Consider the following 18,712-nt stretch of genomic DNA (forward strand, 5'->3'; position numbering starts at 1 on the left):
ATTGAGCCAGGCGCTTCACGAGACATGTATCCACAGGCAGTCTGCAAAATATGCATTCTTCTGAATGAGCCTCCACAATGGAAGAGGTTTGAGACTATACGGCTACAGGAACAGTGGCTTTTTTGTGTTTTGGGGAAACATTTTCTCAGCTTTTTCGTTTCCTGAAACACTTTTGAGGAGTAACTGGGTTTCATAGGAGAGTTGGGTGGAGAGAGCACGTACGACATTAGGCTACAGGAGAGTTGGGTGGAGAGACCACGCACGTCATTAGGATACCAAACTCATAGATAGTAATGCCTACCCTCATGTATGTCGTTATCAGGCAGAAACATCTTATCTCCATATTTTAACCTTTTGTGTTTTTTTCGTAAATCAATGCCCTACTTGATCACACTACAGCAAACAAACCTGAAGTAACAGTTTTGGACATACAGTATGGTTTCCACGCAACAGAGACGATATAATGTCGTTGCTGTCAGGAATAAACCTTGTTGTTGAAATATGCTAGTGGTCCAGAGCTAAAAAAATGGTTTATAATCAACCACTATAATCTATTCTTATACAACATTCCATATTAAACTCATGTTAACCGATACTATAGCGACTATACTATACTATTATTATACAACCTTCCATATTAAACTCATGTTAACCGATACTATACTGATTTGTAACATTTAGGAGTGAGCAGACACATGCTATTAAATTGCCACATTTCCTTACGACACCCTTCTTGAGATTCTAACTCCCTTTTCAGTGTCTTGACCTCAGTAACTGAATTCATTGACTCGTCATCTTAGGTTACCAGGTCATTTAGTCAGCCATAGGCTTTCTCCTTAAGTTTCAAATCCTCTTAGCAGACCCTGACTAATGGGAGGTCGGAACAATAACATGCTACCGAACTGTACTACTATTTTTGGTAAATTGTTAAAATATTCAGTTTGTAGATGTATCCATTCATTCACACAAAATATAATATTTCCCTTTGTTTTGTTTCCCCCTTTCCTTGTTTTCATTTTCCAAGCTAAAACAATGGATATTTTAAAAGAAGGTAATTGATGTGTGTGTGTCAGACATTGGACATACATAGACAACTCTGAGGTAGAGCGGTTCAGGAGGTCAATCGGCCGCTTGGAAAACGGATGGTAAACATTGTCATTGGCCTCGAGTAATACACAAACCCGTAACTGCTTCTGAAAAGCAGGTTGGTGCCTTGCATGGTTCCCTCCGCTGTGTGTGTGTGTGTGCGTGTCAAATGCAATGGACATTGTAAAGTGCCTTGGTTGATAATAATCCAAACAAATTCAATGTGTAATTGTGTACACCTCAATTCATATTTAATGAAAATTAATCACATGATATATACAAAGTAAATTTTAACTTAAAACATTTTTACAAATATTAAAACAATCTTTCCACAAAGGAAAAAAAATGGTCCAAAAGGAAATTCAAAGGAAAGTCAAACTGAATCTTGACATTTACAATAAGCTGTACAATAATAATGTTCTTTTTTTAATTCGTATTGGATTCACCTGAACATTGTTTTACATCATCTCACACATGCCGACGGTTAAAGCCTAATTTAAACTCTGCAGTACAACGGTGCTGCATGCCCCGCGAGAACTACAACAATAACCACAATGACCGGAGTCCCTCAGGGCTCTATACCTGTGTATTTGCAGTTTCCCGTTATTGTGGGGAAAGCTTCCGCTGAAAATAGCCGATCAATAAGTCACGAGCTTGTCGAGCCAATCATTTGATGACCGGGTCATCCCAGAGTTCTAGTTAAGGTTGGGCGCCACAGACGATTAGCCCAGTTTTATTTAATAATACACAGGTTAGCAAAGACATTAAGACGAGGTATGATAAATTAGGCTTAATCTAGAGTTTTTAAAAATATTTTTTACCTTGCTTCGTCGCTAGCCACCGCTAGCGTCCATGTAAGAAACAGCCAAAATCCCCGGGTGCACACGCGCACACCGGCTTTAGTGACATCATGGCTCATAAATGAGATGAGGTACCATGATCGGAGCATAATAAAACATTAATTCGAGCTTCCGCTAAACAAAACTACTGTATGATCGGCTCGCTACGCTAGTAGGCTTCTGTGAGCCTCAGTAGACCTACTCAGTAGTAACAACAAGAGCTCTTCTTCTCTGCTCATGTTGCACATTTAGCTGGCACTCGGCACTGAAGAATGTGGATCTGACATGCTGCGAGAACAAGACAAATCCATCTTAATCCATTTAGGCCTGACGTCGAAATTAAAAAAGTCTTCTGAAAGAATATATATTTCAAATAGTTGTGCCGCATTTTCACGATTTTTCAAAAATAGCAGACCTACAAGCTCGTAGCACGCCACTCGGTGGCGCGCTATGAGCTTGTAGATCTGCTATTTTTCAATAGCTAAAGTACAACATAATGCTTAGTTAAAACACCAAAAGGTGTTCTCGGCCAGAACACAAAGTCAAATTGTCAGACCCAGGCCAGCCACGGTCAGTAGGCTACTGGAGACTCCGCCGGTCATCACAGACCCAGGCCAGCCACGGTCAGTAGGCTACTGGAGACTCCGCCGGTCATCACAGACCCAGGCCAGCCACGGTCAGTAGGCTACTGGAGACTCCGCAGGTCATCACAGACCCAGGCCAGCCACGGTCAGTAGGCTACTGGAGACTCCGCCGGTCATCACAGACCCAGGCCAGCCACGGTCAGTAGGCTACTGGAGACTCCGCAGGTCATCACAGACCCAGGCCAGCCACGGTCAGTAGGCTACTGGAGACTCCGCCGGTCATCACAGACCCAGGCCAGCCACGGTCAGTAGGCTACTGGAGACTCCGCCGGTCATCACAGACCCAGGCCAGCCACGGTCAGTAGGCTACTGGAGACTCCGCAGGTCATCACAGACCCAGGCCAGCCACAGTCAGTAAGCTACTGGAGACTCCGCCGGTCATCACAGACCCAGGCCAGCCACGGTCAGTAGGCTACTGGAGACTCCGCAGGTCATCAAATTATTGCCATAGGAATGCGATAAAAACAAAAAGGATGTATCCAAGGCTTCATGGGAAATAGAAATTAAGTAATGTTTTGGGTGAACTACTCTTTTAAGCCTTATACTGCAGATACATCTACAAGCTCACAATGTGATGTGAGCTTGTAGATCTGCTATTTTTTGGGAGAAAAAAAAAAGCTTGACAAATGTGAAATGAGACTGCTTTCACTTTAAGTATATTGCGATGTCGATTTTGTACTTTCACTCAGGTAACATTTTGAATGCAGGACTTTCACTTCGTATTTTGTGCATTGTTGTATTGCTACTTTGTATTATTAAGTAAAACATTTCTTCTTCCACCACTGGCTGTGGGCAAAGCAACACCGCAGTGCAACGCAGTCGAGTCCAGCCGAAGCAGCAACGTGGAAACAATAACTATTTTTAACAAACCTTTTCAAAGAACGGTGTAAGCGTCAAAACTGAACCAAAATGGCTGATCAACAGCGTCCTAGAGGTGAATATATCAAATACTCAATTTAGTTTTAAAAACGTATTTAGAACAGTAATTTCAATACACGCCCGAATAAATTAAGTGTATTATTATTATTATAGTATTTTCAGGTGCCCATTGATGTGTCCGACAAAAGCTCTAGTAGTACGGCGGTTCTCAACCACTGGTGAGCCGGTGTAGGCCCCCAAATAATTGGCCAAACAGTTGAGAACCACTGCTCTGGTATTAACGTCACTAAGTTGTGAACACGTTAATTTTGTTTGAAAATTACATGAAATTAAAACTGCTTAAGCTGGCTGGTGTTGCATGCCATACACAGCAGATATACTATTTACTGTGCATGACGTCCGTCACGGCAAACCGAAACTATAACCGTGGCTTTACAGATGCTTGTGCATAGAAGTGGAAAGTTAAGGCCTTTGGGGGTAGGTAGGGCTGTATGGATGCTGATAGGAGAGTACACTGTTCTCAAAGTGGGGTCCTTGAGGGGGTTCCTATCAAAATGTGTTCATACAAAGCAGGAGTCAGTTGCCAAATATATCAATTTTGCACGAAAACATTTGAGAACTCCTGCCATACAGGGAGAAGAGATGAGATTAGGACATGATAAGCCAGACTGAAACAGTGAGAACATGTAGAGAAGTGATGAGGTTAGGAGAGGACATGATAAACCAGACTGAAACAGTGAGAACATGTAGAGAAGTGATGAGGTTAGGAGAGGACATGATAAACCAGACTGAAACAGTGAGAACATGTAGAGAAGTGATGAGGTTAGGAGAGGACATGATAAGCCAGACTGAAACAGTGAGAACATGTAGAGAAGTGATGAGGTTAGGAGAGGACATGATAAGTCAGACTGAAACAGTGAGAACATGTAGAGAAGTGATGAGGTTAGGAGAGGACATGATAAGCCAGACTGAAACAGTGAGAACATGTAGAGACGTGACGAGGTTAGGAGAGGACATGATAAGCCAGACTGAAACAGTGAGAACATGTAGAGAAGTGATGAGGTTAGGAGAGGACATGATAAGCCAGACTGAAACAGTGAGGTTTAGGAATGTGACAAAAAACTAAAACAATAACCATGAGTCTCCATGGGGATGTAATGGGGTGAGTAATCGGAAACTAAAAAAAAAGTAATGTTTTTGGGTGAACAATCCGTTTAAGTGGTTCATTTATGTATTTTTGGGTCCCGGGGAGAGATACCAAATGTATCTTTTGGGTCTTAAGTGAAAACTGTGAACTTGCATTTCGATCTTGTTGATCAGCTACTTTTGCTTTTTTGGAATTAGAATCCTGTGAAGTAAGTTTTGGACATACAAGGTTTCCACCCGACAGAGACAATATAAAAATAAAATGGTTTTGAGGAATTAAATCCTATCAAAATAACATGCGACAAACTGACTTGGACAATGTAGCAGAGCAATCATCTAATGTCAAAAAGCAAACTCGTGTGGCATGATGCAAATTAACTACTAGTTAATTGAATTGATTTACAAAAAGCGAAATTCTACCTTTCTTTCATCACAAGGGGAGCAACTATCGATTATCTTCTTAGCGATTACTCAATGACTTATCGAATAATCGGAAAAGCACAGCTTTTGCTTATATTTTAATTTAATGTTTTCTAGTATATCAACAAATCGATGAACCACTTACAGTATCTTATTTTATTGACGCACAGCAGTGAGAAAACACTGAAAATGCCAGATCTACAAGCTCACAGTGCATGTTGTAAGCTTGTAGCTTGTTTTTAACCATTTAAGGAATTTTCTTTTTTTAATTGTCTTTTTTTTTCACATCTAGATATTTCTATATTTTCATAACCTTTTCGTGTGAAATGATTTCTAAATATAATATTCAATATTTAGTTTAGTTCTTTTTTTTTTTTTTACAAACGAAAATATGAGCATTATTTTAATAAGGTGAGCATTTTCTTTTCTTGTCGTTCTCTAAAAGCTAAGCCCATAATGACATGCCCCAAATAGGGAATGTTATTAACCTATTATTGTATTAAATTATCAATAAATGCTTTATTTTTATTCATTTTATAATCGAATAGTTCGATTAACTGTTGCACACATACTCGTCACCAAAGTAGAAGAAAGTGTTGCGAGAGTGAGAATTACCTCAATGACATTCTAGTAGGTTTCCTAACATTCATGCATCGCTCCTTATGGCTACTTACAGTGGTTCTCAAACAAGGACAATGGAACCAAATGAACCTGTAAGGATCCATTTGGAACCCCCCCCGTTCAAGGAACCAACACTGAGGGTGCCTGGACCCCAGTTTGACAACCACTGGCTTACATGATGCGATACGTTTGTAGATTTATCCATTCATTTACACAAAAACATTGTTCATCCCCCAATAGCCATCAGAAGTTTTTCACTTTCTGTGTTTTTCTTTTCATTTCCACATTTTCAAGCTAAACCAATGGTTGTTTAAAATAAGCTTGTGTGTGTGTGTGTGTGTGTGACAGACATTAGACGTACATAATGTAACAATTCCTATAAAAGTTTTAAGCATGTATTTACATCTTTGCGATGGCGGGGCTCGTTCAGAGCCCGCCCACAGCGTCATTAAAGGCTCCTTTCGGCTAAGAAGGGTTAACCCAGAACCTTTCAGAACCTGAAACTTTACAGAACCATGAAGTCCTGTCATATCATTATCGTTATTATTATTAAATTAGGGTAGGTTGTTTGTTTTCAAAATGTTCAAAAATAGCTAAAATAACAGATTCCCAAGCTCAGGTGAGCTTGTAGATCGGCAATTTTCTCTATACAAAAATAATAATTGGACCGATCCAAAGCAACAGCACCGCTTGCCTCAGAACTCCTTCCTGAGCAGGGGCCCAAAATTAGGTTCAGAGAACCGAGCCGCAGGCAGCGTATGTACGCAAACAAACCCAGAACCCAAGAAATTCTTTTCCACAGCACCGTTCACTTAGTTCTTGTAGTGGAAAAGAGCGGTCGGTTCCGTCTGTTTGAAGTGATGTCCGGTCTGTGTTGACGGCTGCTGTAGTGGAGAAGCCTTTTTGGGGAGAGAGACCGTGGCATGTTCACTCACAGACACGGTGGGGCGGTCGGGGTGTCTGGTACAGGATATCCTACAGAGGGGCTGTGGCGTGCTTCAGACCTCCTTCAACAAAGGCATATCTGCAAAGAGATAAACACAACCCACCAGCATTATTACACAGCACCCATATAATAAAGCTAAATAACATCTCATGCATGAAAGATTGTATGCAATATCATTCTAAACCTCATGTTGCCATTATACATGCAGCCAACCAGTTGAAGAAAGCAAATCACTGATTGAGGCTTTTGCTTTCATGACATTTCTAAGACCATTCATGTTTTATGGAAGATGTATTCTATTGCTAGTTTGACCACTTCACTCTTTAATCTTAAAATAACTAGTAACCAAAAATAGCCAATCTACAAGCTTTTAGGTCTGCTATTGCTTTCAAAGAAGACATGCTGGCTTCTATGATATTCAAATGACTGAAAACCTAGTTATGCCGTACCTAGTCTCACGTACTATTCCACAATAATGATAGAGTCTGGAACTACTACACTACCCGAAAGAAAGGAAACAGTCATCTGTTCTCTGGTCTTACCGTCAGAGTAGTCCATTTCAGAGTCCAGCAGCAGGGGCAGGCTGTGCTGGTCGCTGCCCGTGGAGAGCCGCCGCTGCGAGGGAGCTGCCAGGGGCGCGGCGGCCGCGCCCGCCCCATGCTCCACGCCCCAGCGGGAGGACGCGGGCGAGGGCGGCGTGGAGGAGGAAGGCGAGGAGGAGGACGACGGTACAGGGTGGACCACGGCCATCTCCGAGTGCTGGCGGCCCGCCTGGGGCCCTCCTCCTCCTCCCGGGGCATGTTGGCCCTCCGACAGCACGATCTGCACCCGCGAGTCAGAGCCGAGGGCAGTGCCAGTACCGCCGCTCACGGCCTCCTCGTAGGTGGGCAGGGTCACCTGGACCCCCTCCACCATGATGGACACAGGGTGGCCGCTCACCCCCTGCTCCCTCCTGGGGGGGCGGAAACAGCACTCCATCACAACAACGGACCACCAGGGTGCTCCCAGTGGTGGCACAAGTACCGATTCTACAAAATGCCTTCTAAAATCAGGAGGTCTCAATCTTTTGGCCATAACCCCAAAATGATATGTATTTGCCCGTGAAGCCCCCCCCCCCCCGGCCCTGTTTGAAGGGTTTATTCTGAACATAACAAGATCAATAAATATCGGTATCAGTATCAGCTAAATTATAATTTTAAACATTGGTATCGGTCAAGAATTTCCATATCCCAAAAACTATTGGCACAAAAAAAAGGTGATGATCCGACTCACCGGTGGAAGGACTTGAGTTTGGGCTGCAGCAGCACAAACAGAACTACCAGCAGCAGGATGAGAGCCACGGAGCTGGCTGTAGACGCCACGATGGACAAGGTGGGCATCCCCAGGGGTAGAGAGGGGTCTCGCTCTGCAAGGTGGACCACCACAAGGACAGATTCAGCAAATGGCAGGGTTTTTAAATCTACCTCGACAACTGCAGTGTAAAGTGAATTCTCGTGGTTCCTTGGGTTCTGAGTGGACTCTTACACGTCTGTAACTCTGATAGTATACAAATGGAACCAAATGGACCTCAACAGGTCCATTTGTAAACTGACAGAGTTAAGGGAAGACCTTGAAATGTAAAAGTTTGCGAACAATTGCTTTAAACAAACAAGTGTTAATTCAACTCAAAGTGTACGAACGTGAACAAATGGACCCTTACCGGCCAAGTGTTTTATGAGCTGTCAGCATCTTTCTGCAATACAATTCTATGGTTAAAGACCTGTCTGTATGCACTTGACTTCTATGCTAAAGACTGCACTGGAGCGATCCTCTTCCCAGCGCAGAGTATCGTGCTTCAGCGCTCTCAGCGCCCAGTGTTTTCTTTGGCAGTGCACTTGCAACGCTTCAAGCTGGAAAACAGTCAAAACCTTTGCAGAGGAGCGCTGCTCATCAATGCCACGCTTGATCCTGCAGGCTGTGTCTACTGTCTGACAACACCACGGTCATTCATGACCTGATGTTTGCCGTCGTTTCAGCTAGTCTACTACTTGTGCCAATAACGCAGATGGCACAACGTTTGAGCAGAGCTACGGTCAATATAGGTTTGAACGCCGTGGCCGTCAAATGCTCTGTGCGAGGCGAGCGCTCTGGTCATGACCTCCAAAAGGCTTTACTGTGGACTCCCCGAGTTAAAGACTGAGGGCTTTACTGCAAAGTATCTGAAATGGCATGGTCAATAAGTACTTTCCAGGTTAAAGGTTCATCATGCACCACGATAACCGACTTAATCTTGATCATGTACCATGTACTTATATATCAACAAATCTGAATAACCATGCAGTTAACCCTGTGTCATACTTCATTGTACAAGTGACGTACAAAAATTGTTAAAACAGCACATTCGCATTTCAAATAATCGTCGATATTGATCTGAAGCCTTATCGACCCACCAGCCCCATTTCACATCATCAAACGATGAGGTGTGTTACAAATCCCAAGCGTCCAACATAATCCCTTCCTCACTGGGCACAGTGTGTGCACACACATACACTGCTATAATAGTCCTGAGCATGTGCCGCCCGGCAGCTAATCTGCTCTCACCTTGGTCAGTCAGTGTGGAAGATAGCCAAGGCGTTCAACCCACTAAGCGTGGGCATTAAGACATTCTAAAAGAAATGTCTTATAAATTCGAACAGTTTTCTGAAAATAAGTTTTCATGCCAAGGACCCCAAATTGATATGTAGCCTATGGACCCGCACTGAACATATTTTGTTCCAGGAAAGACCCAAAAAGGGAATTTGATGGGACCCAAACTAGTGAAAATAGGAGATCTACAAGCTCACAACGTGAGAAAAAATTAACTCACGATCCATTGAAATGTGGCCGCGACCCACAAATGGGTATGTTTGGGAACCACGGAACTATAGGACGCCAGGTCAACACAAATGAACCACTGACCTTGGTCCAGGAGACAGCTGATCTGCATGGGGCCGTCCCACTCCCCGTCCTGGCAGGTCAGGTATTTGTAGTCTCCTTTCAGGATGAAGCCTTCGTCACAGAAGTACTCGATCACAGTGCCGTGGGACAGCCTCCGGCAGGGGTTCGGGTGGCAGGCGTAACCCCCGTTCTCCGGCTCGTACGGGGGAAGACACACTGCGAGGAGCGCGAGCGCAAGAGAGAGAGAGAGAGAGGACGGAGAAACTGTCACGACTCATTCTCAAACTACTAGGGCCAGGTGATGATGTGAAATTCAAATCAGCAAGCGCGATCATTTCAAACCTCTGCTAGGGCCTGTCACAATTATTACATAATCGCAATTATAAGTAATAAGCAATCCGAAAATGTATTTGCAAAATCGCCATAATAATTTCCATGCTGAAATATTTTCAAAAATAGTGGAAATAGCAGCGTGGTGATGGCTGTACTTACACCATCACTGCGTATTGTGGCGATTAGTGGAGCATCGCCACTCCGGTCCCCACTAACCATGTTTCCATTCAGTTCATGCGCACGCTAACGCCCAGTGATTCAGACAGCCGCACTCGCGGGGCAGTATTTCCTTATGAATTAAATTAATGAAAATATAGTGGCTGGGAGTGGAAATGCTTCACTAATAGGCTCTATGCACACTTCCTTCACAGGTGTTACCGATGATACTACTTAAGGCTCTGTTCCATTTAGTGTACAGAGAGTGTTTCCTGTTTGACCAGAACGGAACAGAGCCTTCATTAGTATCATCGTTAACACCTGTGAAGGAAGTAGGGAAGGGGCCCAAATTCTTTCCAAAGTGGCGTGTGTGCATAGAGCCCGATGCAACAGTATGCCTCGTGCCGGTGGCTGTACTTATACCATCGCGTGGTGGTGGTGTCTCTGTACTTACCATCGCTGCGTATGCATCGCGGCGGCTCAGAGGACCAGCGTCCCAGCGGGGTGCAGCTGAGGATGCTGGGACCGTCCGTCAGGTAGCCTGAGTCACAGCTGTACTGCAGCACGGTGCCCACGGGGAACGAGCCCCTGTTGCTCTCCGTCAGGTTGGTTGAGCCGTGCTGCACCATGAACGGCCGGACACAACCTGACACAGAGTTAGAGGCCTGTAAGGGTCCATTTTGAGTTGAATACTTAATTAGGCCCTTTATTACTCCCTCAAAAAACACTGAGGGTCACTTTGTGAACCACTGTCCTAGACCACCCGAGTACTGATGTTTTGACGGATCTCTCACACACACACACACACACACACACACACACACACACACACACACACACACACACACACACACACACACACACACACACACACACACACACACACACACACACACACACACACACACACACACACACACACACACACACACACACACACGTGGTTAAGTTAACAATGGGACAGAGAAGAGCTTGAGGAAGGAGAAGAGCTTGAGGAAGGAAGCAAACCAAGCAAACCTTGGTTAACACAGTGGATCTGCATGGGACCGTCCCACTGGCCATCCTCACAGGTCAGGTATTTGTAGTCTCCCTTCAGGACGAAGCCTTCGTCGCAGAAAAACTCGATCACAGTGCCGTGGGAAAGCCTGCGACAGGGGGACGGGTGGCAGGTGTAACCCCCCTGCTCTGGCTCCGAGGGAGGCGAGCACTCTGCCGAGAAAGAACAAACAAACAAAAAGTCTTAAGACAACCGTGATGAAACAGTAACAGTAAAGGGGATTATTAAAAACTGACATTCTCCTTTACTTGCGTAATTACGAGAATGAATGCCAATTCTCAAATGATTGAGATATCAGCCATTATTTGACTTTTCCCTGGTACATTAATATCGGCAACGGCAATATGCAATTGATCGATTTCATTGATAGATTTTTCTCATCAGTACCCAGACCCAGCTATTTTCACTTAGTTCAGAAAGATCATAATGTTTTTGGGTGTTTGTTTACATATCCCCCCCCCCCACACACACACACACACAAACTGTCTCCAAATGTACAAATTAGAATACTGTAATGTGAAGTATTACCTTCATCGGGTGATATCAAGATGACCCGATGAAGTACCTTCTGCTATGTAGCTGTCCCCATTTTTTTACAGCACGTGTGCAAAGAAGCATTGCTTTTCAACTAATAATTACAGAATGGGGTCGCCGGGCACCTACTTACCATCGCTGCGTATGCATCGCGGTGGCTCAGAGGACCAGTGTCCCAGCGGGGTGCAGCTGAGGATGCTGGGACCATCTGTCAGGTAGCCTGAGTCACAGCTGTACTGCAGCACAGTGCCCACGGGGAACGAGCCCCTGTTGCTCTCCGTCAGGTTGACCCAGCTGTTTTGGACCATGTACGGCCTCAGGCATCCTGGGGAGAAGACAATTGGAACATTCCGGAGAACTATTGGAACATTTCTCGGAGAACCGATGGTCGAGTGGTTACGGCGCGTACCATATATAGGCTCTGATGAAGCCTGGCACGAGCCAAGCAGAGATTAGAAGACCTTTCTGTTGATTTGGTCGACTAAAACTATGACGAAAAATGTTCGGCGACTACCTTTTTACCTTCACAGATGACTCCACATCCACTTTATATTTTACTCATGATAGCTTTTCCGTTGCTCCAGACTGTATGAAGGAAGCATTTGGAAATTGCGAGAGGCAACAGTCTGGCAACGCGAGACTACATTGAGGCCAATGGAGAAAGGAGTTTCTGTCTCCTAGCAACCGAGAGCCATTGATACGTTGGCGAAGAGCGCAATCTAACGTAATCAATGAAACCCCCAAAATGGCGAGATAACTCGTCAATGGCAGTAAACCGCTATAAACGCTATTTTCAGAATAGCAGACGCCAGATGCCAGGGATCCGGCTGGCACAAAATATTTTCAGATGGGAGTCCGTGGCTGAATACGTGTCAATTTGGGGGGGATCCTAGAGATGAAAAGGTTTGAGAAACCAAACACTGCTATAAAACAATTTAGTACAGCCTTCTTACCTGAGCCTTGCCCGGTTGACAGCACAGTCAGGAGCAGCAGCAGGGAGAGGGGTTGTGTGTTGGTTGGGGCGCAGCAGCAGGGCCACAAGGCATTTGATATTGACTCTAACATTCCATTGCACATCTTATACTCCCCCCCGAGCAGAGCCAACGCAAACCTGAGGAAGATCAAAGCGGGTTCATCATTTAATTTCCACACTCGGATAGGCCCGACACAATCACAATCGCCTAATCACAATTAGTTGAGATAACCATCACAATCATGTTGAAAAATAACTTCATACATTCATCATGTCTTTTCAGACAATAGCAGGCGTTAAACGCTAGACGCTCACAACCCACCAAGCATTTTGAACTTGTAAATCAGCTATTTACACCATTATAAAAATAGGATAACTTAAGTGATAGTTCTTTGTTAAAATAAGTGTTATTGCTTTATATTCTGATAGTACTCATTGGTAGATTGTAAATGCATTTTCAAGTCAAGATACCAATTTGATCCAATCAGGAGAGAGAACTCAGAGGACATAGGATACACAGTCATAAGTAGCCTCGGTCCCTCATCTGCGAAGAGAAATGCCTGGTCACAACGACACAACCTAAGGCAGAACATGTAACGGCGGTAGTGACGGACCGTCAGATGCATTTCCCCCGGATACGATTTCTTTTGACCAATCACAAGATTCACAATACTTGTTTCATTCACGGAGAATGTAAACTGATTTGTAAAGCGTCGACGTCATTTCCTTGAGCGGTACTTCCGCCAAAATCCCGCAACTTCCGCACCCCAAAAAAGATAAATGGGTACTTTCTCCTGAATCAGGAGTCCTGATTGGCTGATGATAGGAGACAGGGAAGAGACTCCTGTTACTGAACAAACACTCTATGGCAATGTTAACTATCAGAAAGAATATAGTGCTTTAACCTTTTAACAAAAAACTTTTGTCTTTAACCAAAAAATATCACTAAGCCTACCTTTTAAGTCATTAAATATTTGTTATGTTTTTTGTATGAGTTATGTCATTTCTGCCAAAATCACATGTTTGCTTACTAGTATAAATGTAGTTATTTATGTTTCGATGCCAAAAACACAACACAACTAATTAATGTGTGCTTGCTAATCATGATGATATACTGTACAGTACTGAAACCTAACTGGTGCATAGCATAACCTGATGCCAATGAGATGGGGGCGGGGGACAAAAGGCATTAACCTTGGCATAATAATCAACATGGCACAGTCAGTCACACAAAAACAAAACACACCAAATCTCAAAGCAAAGCAGTTCAGCTTGGTGGTAGGTAGGCTAATATTACGTGGCGTCAATGAATGAACTGCAGTGTCTGTCGCCCGTTATAATAAAGCTCACCTCCAGATTCTAGGAGCTGTGTGTGTGCGCTTTCAATCTCGACAGCTACAGTATACACACCCATTTTAACCCATTAAGACCCGATGCCAATATAATCTACAAATGCCAAATGCTTCTAAACTAGCACGTTCTCAAGATTTTTCTAAAATAGCAGATCTATGTACAAGCTCGCTCGCAACGCGCTGAGATCTTGTACTGTAGGCTACTGCTATTGTTTTTAAATAGCCATCGCAAAAACAGAAAATGACACAGATGCTTTCGGGCAAGCTCTTTCTTGTTGTTGTTGCTAGGTAGCATTAGCTGGGTTCATTACAACACAGCGGGACGGGACAGGACAGGGCCAAACTAAAGACAAGAAAAGTGGCACCATATTTCCCCATAAAAAGAAGCACTACAGCAAGCAGCCAATGCCATGGTTACCGTCCACCACCATCACATAAAGATGTGGACGAGGAAGAACAGGCAACTAGCTCTCTCCCATTGTTAGCTTCTTCCTGAGACAGAGAATCTTTTTTAGCCTGTGTCGCTTTACACTAAAAATGGCCCAACCGTGAGCCGTCAGCATTACCAACCCACCACAACACCACGGCCCGTGAATCCTCCTCCCTCTTCCACGCTCAACTCCTCGGTCACACCACGGTAGACATCCAGTAGGAATGGAGGCTACGGTGACGCTGCTGAAGACATCAGCCGGAGAATGAGCTCAAAACCCGGCGGGGGACAGATCACTGCTCAGGAAGGAGGCTATATTAGCTGCTAATACAGTGAGCTAGCTAGCAGTCTAGTAGTAGAGCGTTCATTCACTATCAGCTGGTGCTGCGTTCACTGCAACTCAGAAACTGTCTGAGGTTGGATGATGGACGGCAGTGGTTCCCAAACTGGGGGTCGGGACCCAAGTTTGGGTCGCGGACTCGCGGCCCGGGTTCATTTTTATGGGTTGCGAGTAAATTGTCGCCTTCATTTTTTTGTTTCTTACATTTTGATTTTAAATACCCTCGCAAATAAAATAATTTTATATTATTTTATACTTATTTTTTTATAAGAAATTCCATGAATTAGAATATATATTTTTAAAATAAGTAGTGAAAATAGCAGTCTACGCGTTGTGAGCTTGTAGATCGGCTATAGCCTACTTTGGGTCCTGACCGTCCTGGTAACCTCGCGTCACCAGGCCTTCCATTTCGGAGGAAAGCCTCCAAAATCGCAGTGTGAACCGATCTGGAGCGGATGGTAATTTACGTTATGTTGTAGTCTTGTTTTGTAGTCTTCAGGCAGGAAACCACAAGGCGGAATAAGAATTCTGCCATTCATAGTAGGCTACTGATTCCGTCTTGTGGTTTCCTGCCAGATGACTACAAATCATTGACTACAAAGTTACCATCCGCTCCCGACCGGATCATAAACCCGAAATGGAATGCTGCCCAGATAGGGTCCTGGACTTCTGGCTGAGGAGACATCAAATTACTCTCGAGAGATGACGTTTGGGAACAACATAGTGCATGGTTCCCACTTCCCAGGGCCTGTCTGTACACACACAAATGTGTGTCTGTGGCGAGACTTGGCCTCCTCCTTTTATTTTGATCATACGACCCAATTACTGAGGGTCATTCTCCAGATTTTCTTCAGAATATGTATGACACCGATTTACTATGAGGGGACCCAACAGTAAACAAACTAACACATAAACATGACACAACAAAGAAGTGTAACCTGGTATCTGCACATAAAGTGACAATTTAAGGACTTAATAACTGTATAATACGGTAATACCAAATTGGCAAAAAATAGGCCTATTACATAAAGAGGCACACATGTGAGAATAGGTGATCTACAAGTGTGTGTGTGTGTGTGTGTGTGTGTGTGTGTGTGTGTGTGTGTGTGTGTGTGTGTGTGTGTGTGTGTTCGTGCGTGCGTAAGACCTTTTTGATTGGACTTGTTATAGATGTGTTTGTTTAGGCTATTTTTCAATCACAATTGGATCTGTAATTATTAAATAAGCCTGTGTTTTGTCTTTTGTCCAAATTATATTTCTCTTGAACTCCCTTTTTGTGTAATCCTTTTAGCATCATTGCATAATCTTACCACTGTACTATTTTTTGCAAAAAGTATTCAATCAATAAATCAATCAAAACTCACAGAATACTAGAAAACAATGATGTGCGCACGAAAAAAGAAAATCACCTATGATGTACAGTAAAAGCCATTTGAACCATGTTTCGAACAAACTAATTCCGAGTTGTCTTGAACGCAGCAGCCTCGAGCTCGTTCCGTCACCATAGGAACCAGTGTAAATGTCCATAGTTACAACATCCGGGAGAGTTTCGAGTTTGCGTCCCTTATAGAACTTGGGTATATTTGGTGTTGTTGGCAAATAACTTGGTTTTGTTACCAATTTGTTCTTTCTCACAGATTCCGTAATACGCCTACCTACTACGACTGCAGGATTTGTAATTAAAGGTGGTTAATTATCCTTGTGAGCTGATATAAAACGGACAACAACATGGAAATTACTAAAGGCAGCTTGGATAATATTTCTCGACCTGCGTCTAGTAGTAGTGAGCGAACATGCAGCCGTGTGTCCAGTGTGTCATTGTCACTCATCTCTCTGACCGACGCGGCTCCTGATAGCCAGGTAAGGGTAAGGCACTGGCTCTCAACCTTTTCAGTAGCCTCGGAAACCCAGACGTTTTTATACCTTTTCAGTGACCCCACCAAATAATCCTTTTTGAACTGGGGACCCCCACCTCCTGTCTGATATTAAGCACTTGGATGCCAGGCGTTGTGGGCTTGGTAATTTGGCCAATGTTTGACCAGTTTTTATATATTTTTTTGGTTACTTTTGATCTTTTTTCAATGTATCTTCTTCTTCTTCTTCTTCTTCTTCTTCTTCTTCTTCTTCTTCTTCTTCAGCTTCATTAGGTATTAAAAGTCCTTACATTGTCACTTGCCCTTCCTATGCCAGGCTTTGTGCATGTGTGCATGTGTACCCCATAGCGATGATTTGATTGGCTGGGCCACGGAATGGAGGATAAAAAGTGAGGATAGAAAATTGAGGATGCCAAAAGTGATTGGCCAGATTGGAGGATATAAAAAACACACTTGTGTGAAGTGAGGGGCGCTCTAATCATCATACATCATCATGAATCACATTTAAGCCAATCAAATCATCACAAATGTCATTTCGGCCAAACACTTTTCTACCCTCACTTTTATCCTCAATATGTACTTTGCTCAGCCAATCAAATCATCGCTATGGGGGTGATCAGCCCAACACCAGCCAGTGTTTGTGTTCACACAAACCCGGAAAGCTGGGCATACCCTCAAAATTGAGGACAGAAAAGTCAGGACGCCAAAAGTGACTGGCCGGAATGTGATGATGTATGATAAGAGCGCCCCTCGCTTCACACAGGTGTGATTTTTATTTTATTACTACTGGTATATATGATGATTTATTTATTTACATATTCATATATATTATATATATATTCATATTTTACATATACATCTGTCCTTATAAAGAGAGTCTAAAGCCTGCATATTCTTCTAGCTGCGGCCGGCGCTACATTATTACTGTATATTATTGTTTTGTTTGTCTTTAAATGTCTGGATGAATTGAATACACAGGACCTTAATAGAAGCAAGCCCTGAGGGCTTATCTGGGTTATCCGTTCTTTTGTAGGCTTTTGTAGGTTCTTTTGTAGTGCCACCGTGCCTTTTTTTGTAAACTGTTAATAATGTATTAAAAATAAAAATCACACCCGTGTGAAGTGAGCTAATTATTAAAGTCTAACTCATGTAGGTGATGTAATGGTGATATAAAACAAACGGTGCCAACACAAACATTAAATGCCATTAACAATAAAGAGACAATATGACGTAATGAGTTACATTATGACGTACATTTTCCCTTCAAAACAAACATTGATCTAAAGACAAACATTAAACCTCAAAAATAATGTTGCTTGATGATGACCATTATCCACTGTGCATTCCCACCATGCAGGACCAAGGCAGTTCTCAAGAGAACACTGCAGGTAAGATCAAGACCAGAGGTTGGAGTTGAATCTGCACCAAACATACTATAAAACATTAGCTCTCAACCTGTGGGTCATTTAAGGAAGGATTTTAAAACATTTTATTACCTAAAATAAAGAAATAAAATAAAACAAAAAATAGGCAAAATAGTTGATCTACAAGCTCGTTTATTTTATTCAGAAGGGAGATCTCATACAGGATAAACGTGTAATTGTAAGTGATTATACAGAAATGGGAGAACATGTTATTCAAGTGCTGGAGAGACAATGAAGTTGGTTCCTTCCTTTTCTTTTATGTAAAGCGACTTTGGGTACTTAGAAAAGTGCAATATAAATCTGAGCTAATTGTTATATTATAAATGCACTCATTTGGCGGTAAGTACTGTATAAATACAGTAGCCTATCTGTCTAACTACTATGTTTGTACTACCAGGACAGTTGCATGCAGATGTTGCTGATGAAGACAATGAGTCAGAACTCCAGAAAGCCTATGAAGAAATGCAAAGGCTCGATGACATTCTGGCTACAAAGGTCCACAAAGAAAAAGAAGTCAAGGCCCAAGGGCAGGATCTTAAAGAGAAACTATGGCTGGAGCTGCTGGTATGCACATATCTCATCTGAGGACCCCCTTCGGAAAAAAAGATGCTGCATCTCAAGGGGATTATCCTCTAGTGAAATTTCTAAATAAAACGAAAACATACCTAGGTCAGTGGTTCTCAAACTGTGGGTCAGGACCCCCAGGGTGGGTCCCCAGATGATTCTTTAAAAAAAAATCACA

At 43.2% G+C, this 18,712-nt stretch overlaps 1 protein-coding gene across 2 annotated transcripts; it reads right to left on the bottom strand.

The window, feature by feature from the left end:
- Nucleotides 1-1,310: 1,310 nt before the first annotated feature.
- LOC306941745 (sushi domain-containing protein 6-like) lies at nt 1,311-14,715 on the bottom strand. 2 transcript variants are annotated; one of them, XR_013792209.1, is made up of 10 exons: nt 14,477-14,715; nt 12,531-12,688; nt 11,711-11,902; nt 11,004-11,195; nt 10,441-10,632; nt 9,519-9,713; nt 7,854-7,986; nt 7,124-7,533; nt 2,419-6,659; nt 1,311-2,347 (listed from the first exon to the last, which is right to left on the bottom strand). XR_013792209.1 is itself a non-coding variant. In XM_079527385.1 (9 exons), exons 2-9 carry the CDS (start codon nt 12,652-12,654, stop codon nt 6,634-6,636), a joined length of 1,464 nt encoding a protein of 487 aa, XP_079383511.1. In that variant the 5' UTR covers nt 12,655-12,688; nt 14,477-14,715; the 3' UTR covers nt 1,311-6,633. The 2 variants fall into 2 exon arrangements, 1 of the variants encoding a protein (XP_079383511.1); XM_079527385.1 differs by having other exon boundaries at nt 1,311-6,659.
- Nucleotides 14,716-18,712: the final 3,997 nt, after the last annotated feature.

This window comes from Electrona antarctica (assembly GCF_951216825.1).
Source record: "Electrona antarctica genome assembly, chromosome: 18".
Lineage (NCBI taxonomy): Eukaryota > Metazoa > Chordata > Actinopteri > Myctophiformes > Myctophidae > Electrona > Electrona antarctica.